Source organism: Lepidothrix coronata, unplaced genomic scaffold (assembly GCF_001604755.1).
Source record: "Lepidothrix coronata isolate B3197 unplaced genomic scaffold, Lepidothrix_coronata-1.0 Scaffold277, whole genome shotgun sequence".
Lineage (NCBI taxonomy): Eukaryota > Metazoa > Chordata > Aves > Passeriformes > Pipridae > Lepidothrix > Lepidothrix coronata.
Window position 1 is genome coordinate 600,665 of NW_016690457.1, and position 14,593 is coordinate 615,257.

The window sequence follows — 14,593 nt, forward strand, 5'->3', positions numbered from 1 at the left end:
GTAACAACCTGGCTTAAGGCAGAGAGCTCAAAATGGCACAGGAGGAGAACAACAGGATGTCTTTATGGTCTTAAACCTCTGGAATGTCTTATCAGTGGAGGGAAGGAGTTGAAAGAAAGAACATAAAGGGATTTTCATTGCAGAAGAACAGGAAAATTGTTAGGTTAAGGAACAAATCCCTGTACTCATTACAAAAATAGGAGTTCCCATCCTCCAGGCTGTACTGGGCAAGTGTCTACTTCTCTGGGGTCATCAGGGTACTGAGTTAAAGGTTTCCAAGCTGAGGACCTGAGAAGGTCTCACATGTTTATGTATTATTGTGCAGGTTCTGTCCCTTTGGTCCCTAAACACTTTTTCCTTTGCCAGGGCAGCTGTGCTCTGCTCTGAGGTTGTTTACAAGGTTGGGCCAGACACAGGTGTCCCAGAGAAAGACTTGGAAACCAAATGTGCTTATTTTGTTTGTAATTACTACTGAAAGGCTGCTACGTGCAGCCCCTCCTGTGCTGTGTCTCCTGGTTTGCACTAACCTGTGTCCAGGGAATGCTGCACATGTTCTCAGTTGCAGGAACACTGGAGATAATTGTAAATCTGTGATTAACATTAGGAAGCTGGATTCTGATTCCCGGATGAACTGGCTCTATAGTGTTTCAAAACACTTCTGTTTGGGGTAGAAGCCCAGAATGGTTTGGGTTGGAAGAGACCTTAAAGCTCATCCAGTTCCACTCCCTGCCATGGACAGGGACACCTTCCACTAGCCCAGGGTGCTCCAAGCCTCGTCCAACCTGGCCTTGGACACTCCCAGGGATGGGGCAGCCACAGCTTCTCTGGGCAACCAGTGCCAGGGCCTCCCCACCTTCACAGGGAAGAAGCACCATGAACACTTTGTTCTGTCCCAGTCCCAAGCCTGGCCTGGGTGGAAGCACGCAGAGGGTTAAAACAAGCTGCCTGCTACTGCACATGAATTATTTTGCCAAAGCTGATCTCTCCAGCACATGAGGCTTTCTCCAGCACTAAGCACATCAGTTGGTTGTGCTTTTCCCTGTGGCATCTTGCCTGAATCTCATGTTTCTGCCTCTATGGGTAGAAAGGCAACAGTACCAGTGTAGCCCCAACTGTTCAGGTCTCTGGGCATGGAATAACGGGTGGTTTGTTTTCCTTTCTCTTCCTGTCTTAAGGGGAAATGAGCTGATTCTCCTTCTTAACTGGTAAGACTGAGTTCCTGCAGCAGAGAGCTGATCAGTCCTTGCAAATGCCAGCAGGATGTCAGGGGCTTCGTGCAGTGCATTCTGCTTCAGGGCTTGTGGGACACAAGAAAGCTGGTTCAAAACACAATTTTGAAACTTTGTTGGTCAAAGAACTATGTAGTTGGTGCCTCATTTTGGAGAGAGGATTGAATTCTTGGGAACCAGTACTGGGCAGTCTATTCCCATAACCAGATCAGAACTGCTTCCTTTGGGGCAGTAGGAGATTTTGCTAAATTCAGAAGAATATTGCACCTTTGAAGGGGAATGTTCCCCTTGAAGAGCTGAATTCCACCTTTCCTATTGCAGAAATGCTTTTGCATCTCTAAAAATGAAATGTGGTGGCAAAGCTCAAGCAGATCTATAGGTAGGGAGCAAAGATGAGACATAACCCCATCTGCACAAACACATCTGCTCTGGAGCCAAGCTGGGAGACCTGAGGGTGTTCACCTGGAGAAGAGAAGGCTCTAGGGAGATCTTAGTGCACCTTCCAGTGTGTAAAGAGAGAGAGAGAGCTCTCTTCAGGCTGGGAGAGCTGGAGAGGGACTTTGGACAAGGGATGGAGAGACAGGACAAGGGGAATGGCTTCCCACTGCCAGAGGGCAGGGTTAGATGGGAGATTGGGAAGGAATTCTTCCCTGTGAGGGTGGGGAGGCCCTGGCACTGGTTGCCCAGAGAAGCTGTGGCTGCCCCATCCCTGGGAGTGTCCAAGACCAGGTTGGATGGGGCTTGGAGCACCCTGGGCTAGTGGAAGGTGTCCCTGCCCATGGCAGGGGGTGGGACTGGATGAGCTTTAAGGTCCCTTCCAACCCAAACTATCCTGTTATTCTGTGATTGTTTCATGGCTATCAAATGTGGGCCCAAAATAAAATTCATCCACTGTATTAGTTTCATGCTGTATTTTGGACACCACCTTCAGCAGAGGCAAGTCCCATCATTCCCTGTGCTGCGTTTCCCTGCCATCCCAGCCATTCCCTGTCCTGGCTGGGAGGGCCTGGGCTGTAAATCACATTTCCCTGTGAGTGTTTGCCCTCCCAAGGGAGCAGTGTGGGAGCAGCAGCCCCACGTGCAGCCCCAGGGCAGCACTGGTTAATGAAGGCTCTGTGCACACCCAGGGCAGCCCCGGGCTGTGCAGCCACAAATCCTCCTAATAATGCTGGGTGTCGACAGGGTCAGGAGGTCACCCTAGGCTGGTGTATATCAAACCTTACCAGAAAAAATGCGACTTTAGCTGAGCTAAGCAGTTCCCAGTGGCGCCAATCCTTCTGAGCCCTCATAAAAGGACTGTCTGCAGCCATCCACTGCTGAGTAATAACAGCCACTACCAGGCCCCTAAAATTATAAGGACAAATTAAATTGGCCCTTTCCATATTGTGTGGGACTTAAACATATGTTCCTTTGCTTGTTATAGTAATAGCAGGAAGCTTGGGAGCAGGGTTTTACAACTGGGAGCACTCTCCTGAGGGAAGGCACAGTTAAAGCCGATGGTCGCAGGTTTGGGCAGATTTCAGTGGAAATGCTTTTTGATTCATGTAATTCTAAATAATAATAATAATAGTGGTAATAATAATAATAATAATAATAATAATAAAGATGATGCTTTGTTCCCCTTTCCACAGTTTTTAGTCTAAGGTCTCAAAATAACTTAGGAACACTAAAAGAAATACAAGGGAATATTATCCCTATGTTACAAATGGGATTGTCTGACAGAGGTTAAAGTAATGGGACTGAGAATGAAAATATCTGCTCTGACCCTTACTCAGTTCCCCAAGCTGGGATTAAAACACAAGAGTCCTTTTCCACAGACCCTCATCATCCCCAGTTTCTGGATTAGATGTTTTCTACATGGCAGACATGTTCTGAATACAGTTTATTGCAATAGTAATGACTGATCAGGCAGGACAGTCATAATATTGAGATATTAGTATTCCAAATGCAGAAACCACAGGAATAAATTCTGGAAAATTTTAAATAAAGCTTTGTAGATATGGGAAGTACTCTTAGATCATGTTCTGATATTCCTTGGATATGCAGATCATCTCAATAAATAAAAAACAGAAGAGGTGAGTCTGGAGGCCTGGCTGGTACAACGCAAATCCCAAATCCCTGGGCCTTGGAGGGACAGAAGATGAGGAGCAGAGGCCTGGCCTGACCCCATTCGTCAAAAGGGAGGGGTGCCTGGGGCTCTTTCAAATGGCTACTCTTTTCAAATGTGAGGATTAATTTTACTGGCAGAAGAATGTTTTGGATTTTTCAGCTGGTGGGAGAAGGGAACCTTTAATACCCAGCGCGATTCCCTGGTGATCTGAAGGAGAGACTTTATTGAGTGTTTTGGGATCTCCGAGGTCTTGCTGGAGCCTTGGTACTGAAAACAATCTGGGAGCTACTCAGGAAGGGGGATAAATTCACCAGGGACCAGGAAGAGCCCTCAGCGTTGTGCACCTTGCAAGCAATTCCTCATCAGGTCACAGGGAAGGACACAGATGGCTTTTCCTCAGCTGTGTGACAGCAACTTCAGTCCTCTTTCCATTTCCCTTCTCTTATGGAAACATCCTTTGCCTGCAGAAGAAATCCCTGGGGTTTAATGTCTGATCAGTTTTCTAAGCAGCCTGAAATCTTTCTTATTCTCTTGTTTCTACCTCATTTCTGTAAAATGAGATGAAACTAAACCTGTTATTTTTTTTCCCCAGTTATTGATGAACAAGCAAATTGGATTAAAAAGATATGAAGTGGATGGAAGAAAAGTCCTATTTTATTTTGATGAGGTAATGACTTTGTTTCTTATAAAAAATGACTGAAAGGCAAATAACCAGTGGATAAGGCACAGATACAGCGTGTTGGTGTTGATGGTCCCTCATAGGTGAGGGTCACCTTTAACTGGCCATTTGCTTGAGCCTCATTTGATGCGTGTGAGTTGCTTCAGCCCATAGAGCATTTCTAGGCATATATCACTTAGTTTTTGCCTCAAAATAATCTCACTTTCAGGTACAGCTAGCATTGCTAAAGGCAGTTTAATCACACCACAGACCTGAGAGTGGAAGATGAGAGCTGTCTTGGCTTGGTCAGCAGCAGGAAATTGTTAGTTGGTCAACCAGCAGCCTGATGACAGGAGTGGTGATAGGTGACCAGCTGGAGTGTCAGGTTTGCCATTGTTGTGTGGCAAATATGTGTTTTAAAGGTCGTGTTTTAATTCATCCTGTTTGGCTTGCATTCATTATCTCTGTCTCTGTACTAAGAATTGGAGGGGCCTTCATGCTCAGCATGCTACATTAGAGCACATGCTGTGTTTATTTGTCTCTCTCTTCACTTAAAGTGCAGGTTTTGAATCTTTTACATCATTTCACACAGATTCCCAGCCAGTGCATGACCTGTGTCAAGTTCCAGGCTTTCAGAGAGCACATAGTTGGGAAAACAGCTCCTGTTCCTATCAAAGTGTACGATTACTATGAGCCAGGTATGTGCCTGTTTTCCTCTGATTCCTGCCAGCAGTAGAGCTCCAGGCAGGAGGCTCAGCTGTGATTTCTCCTTCTTCCTGACCTGCAGCTTTTGAAGCCACTCGTTTCTACAATGTGAGTGAGAATAGTCCCTTGGCTCGGGAGCTCTGTGATGGCCCAACCTGCAACGAGGTGGAAAGCTCAGCCAGCCAGTGGGTTGGTAAGTTAGACCAAAGCCACACAGATCTTCTTGAAAATGGAACCCAGAGGCATGCAGAACTCAAAATTATGTTTAGAAAAATGTTCTGTTTTGCTATCTGTGTTAGTGGAAGTTTTACAAAGGTTTGTGGGATTCAGCTGTTAAACTGATGGCACCCAAACAGAGCACTTGTGCTCTTCATGCACCAAAGTGACTATGATTTGCTTCAGAGGCAAGCTATAATGTCTAGTTCTGGAAGAACCTGCACAAGGAGATGTGTCAGTAAACAAAAAGGTAAAAACTCTTTACCATGCAATTTGATTTTCTTTCTCTAAAATACCTTGCGATATTGTTCCACAATTAACTGTAGGAAGATCGAACAATTTCATGCATCAGTGAAAGGAATAACTCCCCAAAAACTCTCTGTTCTTCTCTGTGCTCTGTGGCACACAAAATAGTTGCTTTATCCCAAGTCTGGAAGCTGTTGCAATATATGGTTCTTTCAGAAAGGCTTTTTGTAAATTTGTGGTAGAAGTCTTAGGGAATTCAAGATGAAAACTTACATCAATGAGATATTTCCATTCCATCTTCCCCTTCCCCTGTGCTATGCAAAACTACTGCTTTGGCTGGTTTTGTTTGCCTCCCAGGCTTTGTTCACTCTGGGCCTTGCAACAACATTTTTGGCTGCTTGGAGGACGAGTACTTTGAGCAGTGCCTGTGCTCGCGGGACTGTGGCTACGACGGGGAGCCCGTGTGTGGCTCAGACGGACAGATCTACCCCAACCACTGCCAGATGGAAGTGGCATCCTGCAGGAATAACACCAGGATAGAGCAGATGCCCATGTCTCAATGTTCTGCCTGTAGGTTTCATTCAACTCCCCTTTCGTGATCCTGTTGCTGCAAATCCTTATCTAAGCAAGTGATAATTCCATATCTGTGGCAGGAAAAGGAGGAGAATCTAAATCTCCTCTGTATTATTTTGCTACAGAGGATTAAGTTAGCAGAGCAGCTGCTTTTCAGCTTGAAATAACTGGCTTTCCCTTCTCATATTTTACCGATCAGAATGAATTTAAGAGAAAATTACTGATACTGTTTGATCTGAAATAAGTAATTCTAGATAAAAATTAAATCCATGAAATGTAATGTTCTGTGGAGATTCTGCATGGGCTTTCAAGGTGTGCAGCAGCTCAGGAAACTCACTATGCCACCTCTGGAAATGCAAACATTTTCTATAGATGCATTAAGAAATTTTATGACCATTGAGTTTATTTTTCTTTTTATTTGCAGCCAAGAATTTGCCAGAAGAAAGGGAGATACACTCCCACACAGCTGAGCAGCCCAGTGTTCCACAGACTCCAGCAGGTAATACCTTTGCATTTATCCAAGGCCCTTCTCTTTAGCAAGGTCAAAGCTTGTCCTATTCCTGTCTAAAGTATATATATATGGCTCTCAAGCACACTGTAAGTAAAGATGCTGCATTTCTTCATCTTATATAAAAGACAGAATATTCAGAAATCAGGAAATAAATAAAGAGGTCAAGGAAACCATGGATGAGAACTATTCAACAACAGACAGCTCTTCTAGTCCTTTTTCCTTCAGAAAATCTTGCAGGATACCTGCACAGTTCAGCACATGCAGGATTTAGGTGATCGTTCATCAGAGTAGCAGGTGACTCTCCTATTTTCTCAGCCTTGCGGTGTTTGAACAACATACGCTCTGTGATCTTTTCTTACACTATTAATCTGGAAAGATCACATTTAAAACCAGGCTGGTGTAATATGTTCCAACAAACAACTGGACAGGACCTGACAACAGCCCAAACCATTGCAAGAACCAGGATCCAGGTGGATTAACTTTGTCCCTTCAGTTCTGTTCAAAAGTGGAGCTGGCAGCCTTGATTCTCTCTGAGATGCTGTTTGAAATAAAGGGCCTTAGTGAGCAAAACTGTTAAGGTCAGTAGACAGAGTAGCCAGGAATTTGGCTGCTCATTTTATTTGGTGCTTATGTTCATACACTTTTTCCAAGACTTATGTCGAACTTGCTCATGGCTCACAATAAATCTCATCAAGAAGCAGTGGAGGGTCAATAGAATAGCTTGTTTCATGCCGTTTCTAGTAAATAAACTGGACTAGATTTTTCCTGGCTGCTTTCCGCTCATTAATTTTCCCTTGGCTTCTAACTCTCCTGACAAATCAGTAAAACAAGTTTAATTCTTCAAGAGAGGTCTCCGTGCCTTCTCATGTCCTCCTTGTGCACAAAGCTCAGAGTACACATGCCCAATGTGAGTCTCCAGCCTATTCTTTCCCTTCTGAGCAGCAGCTGATAATTTTGCTTATTAAGTGTGAAAACATAGTGAATATTCCATTATTACTGTTTCTATAGGTCATTCAGTCTTAGTGTTTAATGTCTGTCCTGCTTTCCCTCCCTTTTTTTCTGGACTAATTGTGAATATATATGAGATTGCAGGCTGTTGGGATAACTGAGATGAGGGTTTGTTGCCTTTTATTCCATGCACATACCATGAACTCAGCACGGAAACTCTGCAATTTGAACCCTTTAAAGCAGCATTCCCAAACTGCTCTGTGGGGCGCTGCTGGAATGCAAGGCCATACTAAGTGTTTTGCTGCTGCTCTACAAAATGAGGCTGCAATTACATTATTTTCAAGTAAAAATGTGGTATTAAAAATGTGGTTACCTGGGGAAAAAAATTGTGGAACTTGTGGTAGTCCACGATCTAAAAATGTTCAGAACACAAAAATGTTCAGAAAGCACAGACCTCCTGACATTTTCTAGAAGTTTTATCTTGCAGTTCTCTCCTCTGGACAATGGGCAGCCACCCACCCCAGAGTCACAGCCCATTTGGTGTGGCATATGTGCTGTGAGAGTACCCTGCCAGTGTCTCAGATTATTTTCTGAAATAATCTGCATTAAAGTGTCTGTCAAAAGAAAATACTCCTCTGGTTTCTGTTCTGAATGGACAGAAGCAGCATTGGCTCAGGAGGATATTTAAGAGCAAAAGGGGAAATTCTGATTTCTGTGTCTGTGGCACTGTCATACAGATTTTAGATGAACAAACCTGAGTGGCATGAGGATGTTTGTCAAAGCACAAGCACTTGGAGCTGGTTTTGTCCTGGGATCTGGGAGTTTTGAGTCTCCTGGCAGGCAGACCCTGGAGCTGTGAGCAGCCATGGCAGAGTGAGCATTCAGAAATAAACCTGAGTAAATCCTGCATCAGGAAAAGGGCCCAGCATGTGATTTTCATTAATCCCCTGGGCTCCTCTCAGGTCAAGCACACAGGACATGAATCATAGTGTAACAGATGAATGAATCCCTCCCCACACATGGCTCTCGTGGGCTCACTGCTCCGGCAGCATTGGAGCATGAGATTGGTTTAAGTCAGCTCATGTGCTCTGGGCTTCCAGGGAGAGCTCTGATGAGCCATGCCTAAATCTGCGATTTCCTAGAAGGATACAAAACTCCAGGAAGCCAAATCAAGCTTAGGGCATGTTGGTGAAAAACTGCCTGAGTGTGTTAATCTTCAGGAAATACCATGTTCTTGGAGAAGCGCGTGGTGTTTGTATTGTCTGGAATCCTCCTGGCTTTGCCATGAGACTTCTGCAGCTCATCTCGGGCTGATGGATGTTTTCACTGGAGCTCTTGTCCATGTTACCCAGCAGTGGGAATAACGAGCAAGCTGCCACCCAGCAATCAGTGGGAACTGAGTGGGAAATGTGTTGGGGCTCCCTCTGGCACTCACAGACTCAGTGCAGTTCCAAACACACCAGTGGGTTTGGTAGAATAAACCCCAGCTTTGGAGTTAAGCAGTATAGATGGTCCTGAAAAATCTTGTAGCACCCAGCTCTTGTCAGAGTATCTGAAAATGCCTTTCCAAAGTCTGCAGTGAGGGAGAAATGGGCTGAGGTTTCATCTTAAAACTGCAGCCTTTTTTTGTACATATGGGTGGATCCTCTTTACATCTGTAGATTCTCTTGACTGAGAGGGAAGTGTGCCTGGTGACAGGACTCAGCTGAAACTACTCTTGTCTGAATACCCTTCTTTAGCTGTTCTTTCTCACAGGTGAATTACTGAGTCTCTAAAGGATGAAGCAGGATTTTGATGAGTAGCATGGACCCACCTCTGGCTCTCAGCGCTGAAGCTATGCTGGTGTTCCTTCACAGTCTGTTGCAGTCCTATTTGTTTGGACTGAAAGCCCTTGGAGCAGGAGCTGTCTTACGAACAGGAGTATCAGAATCTCAGTGCCTTTCTGGCTGTGGCTTTCCTGAGACCACTGTCACACTTGTCTACAAAGACTTGAGTGGATTTTAGAGCCTCAAGGATCCTCAGTAACTCTGATATCACCTCTCTTATGAGGTGGTGCTTTGATTGCTTTCATAGATCATTAGCTCTGTTCTGAAACTTCCTAAACCTTCCCTGCCAAAAGCACTAAATATAGAGCCAATGTACAGCCAGTGATGTTGGAGGACAATATGTTGACATCACACTGATGTGGTTCTGCATGGATTTGTTAGAAAAGCAATATCCAAGTGTGGGCAGCAGTACTGGGGGTATCAGGGAGCCCACTCAGGCTCAGGTCTTTGACCCCCTGCCCTCTCCCCACATGTTATTTGCACAGCTCTGCTCCAGCAGTTTGTAGGGCCAGTAGCTGGGAGAAAATTCTAGATGGAATTATGATACTTTTATTTGGTGCTGGTGTTACTTTTCAAAAAATTAAACACAATCAACTGGACCAGCTCCTACCAGGAACACCAGTGTGAGCTGTGCTTCCACGTGGAGTCATCCCCAGCTCTCCTTACTGGCCAGTGTTATCCCTGGGGTTACACTGCTCTTTCAGGATTGATTGAACTGGCAAGGGGCCACTTTTCCCTTCACCCCATCGCTGCTCAGCAAACATTGGCTTCGGCACAAACATTTGGGGATGGGGGGAGTGGTTTGTGTGCAGCAGGAAACGCTGGCCTTTCCTCTTTGCTTTGACTCCAGGGCTGAATTCCTGGGAAGAGTGAGGACTGTAATGTTAATTCCATCCCTGCTGGACAGCAATCATCCATTCATACAACCATCTCATGATCTGGCAGGTTCCCATAGGGAGAAGGCCAGGAAGGAGTGAACACAGAGACTGACTCTGCTGTTGCTTTGGGCCGAGCCTGTTGCTGAGAGGATGTGGGAGGCAACAGGGAAGATCCTTCAGATATTTTATTCCTAGAGAACAAACATTTTCAAAGGCCTTGATGAGTATTGTCCTAAAATAAAGCCAACTTTGTGGGGGTGGGGGACTTTTCCTCCCTGCAGTAACTCTGCTCCAGTGGTTGCTTTGGTTTGGATTAGAGTACACAGATAGCAAACAGGAAGGATGGGCAGCTGAGGCAGCTGGCTCAAGGAACACTTTAGAAAGCACGGAACTACTAATGTTCCTATAAGTTTTGTCTTGCAGTTCTGCCCTTTGGACAGTGGGCAGCCACCCACCCCAGAGGCACAGCCCATTTTGAGTGGGATCTGTGCTGTGAGAGTGCCCTGCCAGTGTCTCAGGATGGACTGATAATGCATTTGTCTTACTGTGTACAGCCCTCAGGGTGACTGGTCCAAACTTCACCACCTCGGTGAATTCCATACTAGAAAAGGAGACTTTCCCCTCCCTTTTTTTCCTCCTTTCCCCCTCTTTTTCCCTTATTTCCCCCCTTTTTCCCTCTCTCCCCCTTTATCCCCTCCTTCCCTCCCTTTTCCTCCTTTTCCCCCTTTTCTTCATTCCACCCTTTTTTTCTCCTTCCCCCTTCTTGTTTTCCTCCTTCCCCTCTTTTCCCTTTTTTTCTTTCCCTTTTTCCCACTTTTACCCCCTTTTTTTTCCACTACCCAGGTCTTACGGTCTTACACCAGAAGCTGAAAAATCCAGTTTTGTAGCAGCTCTTCTCCTGGGCTGTGAGTTCAAGCAAACCCATGCAGGTCCAGTGACACGTGGCCTTACCCCTTCCTTCTCCTGTCATTCTTCTTCTCTGTGATGCAAAATGTGATGCAGAAACGCCGTTCCTTTGGCTAAACTTGGTCTCTGGTTCCCTCCACAGCTGAGGAAGGGCCCCCTCTCCACACAGACCTGTCCTACTACTCCTATGAGTACGACCCTGACCCCTTTGCTGCAGAACCCGATGTGTTTGAGGTGGAGGCAGAGCTGACAACAGGGCACACCTTCAGGGAAGGGGATGGGATCCAGGGAGAGGTGACCATGGCAGAATGGTGAGCCCAGGGTGAGTCATAAATCTTCTTTGAGACTCAACCTATCATGTCTTGGGTCAGATGTGTTTACTTCCTCAAAAGGGGCATTTTTACACTTCCCTCTTTAGCAAGGAATCCCTGGGAATGGGATCTTGAAAGGCTTTGTGGCTCCATCCCCAGCAGAACAATCTCTGAAGCTTTTCCCTGCCCAGCTCCGGCGATGTCTCCCCAAGACACATAACTTGTCTTCACTGTGTTCTCTTTTCAACAGAAATCTATAATTTAAATCAAGAGAAGAGGCTCAGAATCAACTCCTCTATGAATTTGTTCCTCCAGACGACCTGCTGCAGAACACAAACTGAATGATGAAATGATGACTACTTCCTGATGCCCTCAGAACTGTTGGCTTTGCTGCCCCACGGGGTGGATCTGGAGCTCTAAGGGGGACACTCAGCATGATTTTTCTGTTGATTTTCCTGCCTTTTGTGCATTCTCCTTGGAGCCCTTCCAATGATGGGAGACCAATATTCTGTGCCCTTTAGGTGAGAAAAATAGGGGCTGGAATTCAAACCTATAGAGCATTTCCAAGTGTTTTCTCTGCTATCAGGATATACTGCAAGTGCCATTTCCTAGATACATTTAGAAGCTAAGTCCAGGCCTTGTGCTTAGCTGAACTGCTGTTTGAGGAAAGATGGCTGAGAAGTTTTTGCTCAAATTATAATAATAAAAATCAGTGTGTTTTGCTAATTATGACATAGCAAGAGGCTAATTATCTTCCCCAGCCCGTAAGTCTGCTGCACCCACAAGAGAGACACTTCCCTTTGGCTCCATGTTCAGAGAAGCTGTTGGGAGGTACATTTTACCGGAGAAAACTGGAATCCACTGCCAGGGCTGAAAGGCTTTGTGCCTGCAGGCCTATGTCTGCAGGCCTGTGTCTGCAGGCCTCAGGTGGGAGTTTTCCAGCTCCAGCAGTGACAAGGATTGGGGGTGGAACCCTCTTTGTGTTGCACTATGTGCTGATAGGGGCTGCTTGCAGCCTTCTCAGCCCTTTCCTCCTCGAACCTTGGCATGAAAATGAAGCTGACCGAGGCACAGTCCTTTTAAATGTTTGCCTGACTTCACTAATCCCTTTTATTCTGCTCCCACTGGGATCCAGCACAATGGTTGTTCTGCTCATGGTACTCTCTGCCCAGCCCAGGATCTGCTGGCCAGTACCAATCCCTGGGGTCACAAGCTGGACTCCCTTAGTCTGACCTGCCCCAAGCAACGTGGCAAAACTAAAAACAAAAGCTTTGTGTTTCCAAAAGTGTAGGAGGCCAAGATTTTTTAGTTTCCCTTCCTGCCTGGAGCAGCATTGTTCTCCTTGGAGGAGTTACATGCAATTGCCTTTAGCAACATAGTGTTAATATTTTATCTTACCACTTCTATTGTTACCAGGACCCAGAGCAGGGTGGAAACTGCTTTTGAGGGTGTTTATTGGTGAATGGAAACAGAAAAAAGCCCAGCTCCATTCATTTTTAGGGCTTGTTTACGCAGGAACCATGACAAGAATATATCCCAGTATAGGCATTCCATTCCAGAATAAAGGCAAGTTTATTCCAGAAAAATGTCCACATGGGGACAGACCAGGAGGTATCCCAGAGGTTGGGCATGTGTAGTTTCCAGTCTTTTTTGTTTGGGACCAGACATTTGCAGAATGTAGTTGACATGATAAAGGTCTGGGTCTTGAAGTTCCCAGAAATTTCAGAACTGCTTTGTTGGCAAGTTTTTTCATGGCTGCTCCGAGCTCTCCTCACGGGATCTTGGCATGACTGCTGCTCTGGGTGCCCACTGCTGCCCTGCTGAGGGGCTTGCCACGTGTCCTGGGTATGCAGCGGGGGGGGGAGATCTGTCCTCCCTGTGTCTACACAGCACAGTGGAAGCACTGGTGGCTGCATTCCTGCCTGGCAGGTAAATAAAGACCTTCAAACTAAATTCCATCTCCTGTAAGCAGCTGGCCTGGCTAGACACTGGTTATTGTGTACACACATAGGGCTGAGTCAATATTTATCCCCTGGGTAAATAACAGACCTACTGTGAGCTGCAACAGGATTTTTTTTTCCCTTTTCTAAATCTCAAAGCTGCACAATACAAACCCTGCTCTTTGCTGGTTCAGGCTTGAGCTGTTTGGTGCTGTGAGTGTGGGAGAATGAGACAGTCACCCTGATAATGTCTGTGATTGGCTTCCCCTAAAGGTGGGGCCTATGCTCTGGATTTTTCAGTCTCCTGTCCTCAGTCACTTTCTGGCTGGACTTTCCTGCTCTCATCCATTGTGCATCTTTGTATATCCATTGAGAGATATTTGAAATAATTTTCCATTGCTTGGTCCTCTCATAGGTCCTTGGGCAGTAAGACCTTGGGGATGAGGAGGTGAAGGTGGGGAGTTTCAGCCAAGTATTAAACCTGACTTTCTTCACTTTCCTCAGGCTCTGGTACATGCAATGCCCTAATTCCAGATTCAGACACCTCCTTGTTTCTGCCAGGTAAATAATTTCAGCTGGTGGTGCCAGCCCATCAATCATAGCCCTGTCTGAGGGATCTGTGTGTGCCTGTGCACTCACCTGCTAGAGGCAGAGGAGTCTTGCTTCTGTTTTGCAATTCAAAGTAAAGCCAGAGAGACCTGGGCCCTCAGAAGGCAAAGGCAGAGCAGCCTTAGAGCCAGACAGAGCAGTTCAGTGTGTGGGAGGTGATGGGACAGGATTTCTGGATCCTGACTTCATCTCCAGTGCTTCTCCCCACCTTTGGCACTTTCAGGGCAAGCACATCTGCTCTTGGCAGCCTCTGCCTCCCCCGACTCTTGCCACACCAAACCAGTTCCTTTCTGTACTGAAAAAAAAAAGTCATTTTATTTAAGGAATTGCATAAAGGAACCTGCACTTACAGCATTGTGGTTGCCTTTCCCCTCTTCACAGGAGTAAAGGAGCAGGTCTCTGCTCTCTTCTTCTCCACCCTAGTTCATGGTCCCTCTGGCCAGAGCTTTCCCCTGTCCCACATTTGCTGTTCATGTTTCTTGTCATCATCATTAATTCTTATCTAGGAAAAAATAATTCTAGATTATTTTTTCTCCATTCTTCAACATCTTACTTGGAATACAGACAATCTTTAGGCCTGGGGCCCTGAGAACCACTGGACACAGCACAGCTGTATCAGACTCCAAGCTGTTCACAGGCTTTGGTCCAGTTCTCCCTCTGGAGCTAATAAGTCACACTCCTGTCCCTGAGAGCACAAGGACATCCCAGCACTGAGAACTCAGGCCCCCGCTTTGTGCACATCAGCCAGTCATAGTTTGGAGTGAAGGATTGATTTTGTTTCTTTTTTTCACCAAGAAAAAGACCAACTGGGTGCTGGAAAGCCAAAGCCAGCAAGGCCAGCAGGTTGTTTCTGCCTCAAAAACAAATTTGCCTCCCTCTGTCAGAGAGATGTTTCTCCTTTCCTTTCCCTGATGGTCCCTCACTGCA

The 14,593-nt window shown here is 45.9% G+C and overlaps 1 protein-coding gene across 1 annotated transcript in view; it reads left to right on the forward strand.

The window, feature by feature from the left end:
- Positions 1-11,846, forward strand: part of CPAMD8 (C3 and PZP like, alpha-2-macroglobulin domain containing 8) — a 51,209-nt gene extending 39,363 nt beyond the window's left edge. The window contains exons 37-43 of the mRNA XM_017836368.1: positions 3,932-4,006; positions 4,590-4,695; positions 4,785-4,895; positions 5,522-5,734; positions 6,162-6,236; positions 10,949-11,128; positions 11,368-11,846. Coding sequence (XP_017691857.1) covers positions 3,932-4,006; positions 4,590-4,695; positions 4,785-4,895; positions 5,522-5,734; positions 6,162-6,236; positions 10,949-11,121 — 753 coding nt within the window. The 3' untranslated portion in view covers positions 11,122-11,128; positions 11,368-11,846. The remainder of the gene's footprint in view (positions 1-3,931; positions 4,007-4,589; positions 4,696-4,784; positions 4,896-5,521; positions 5,735-6,161; positions 6,237-10,948; positions 11,129-11,367) is intronic.
- The last annotated feature ends 2,747 nt before the right edge of the window (positions 11,847-14,593 follow it).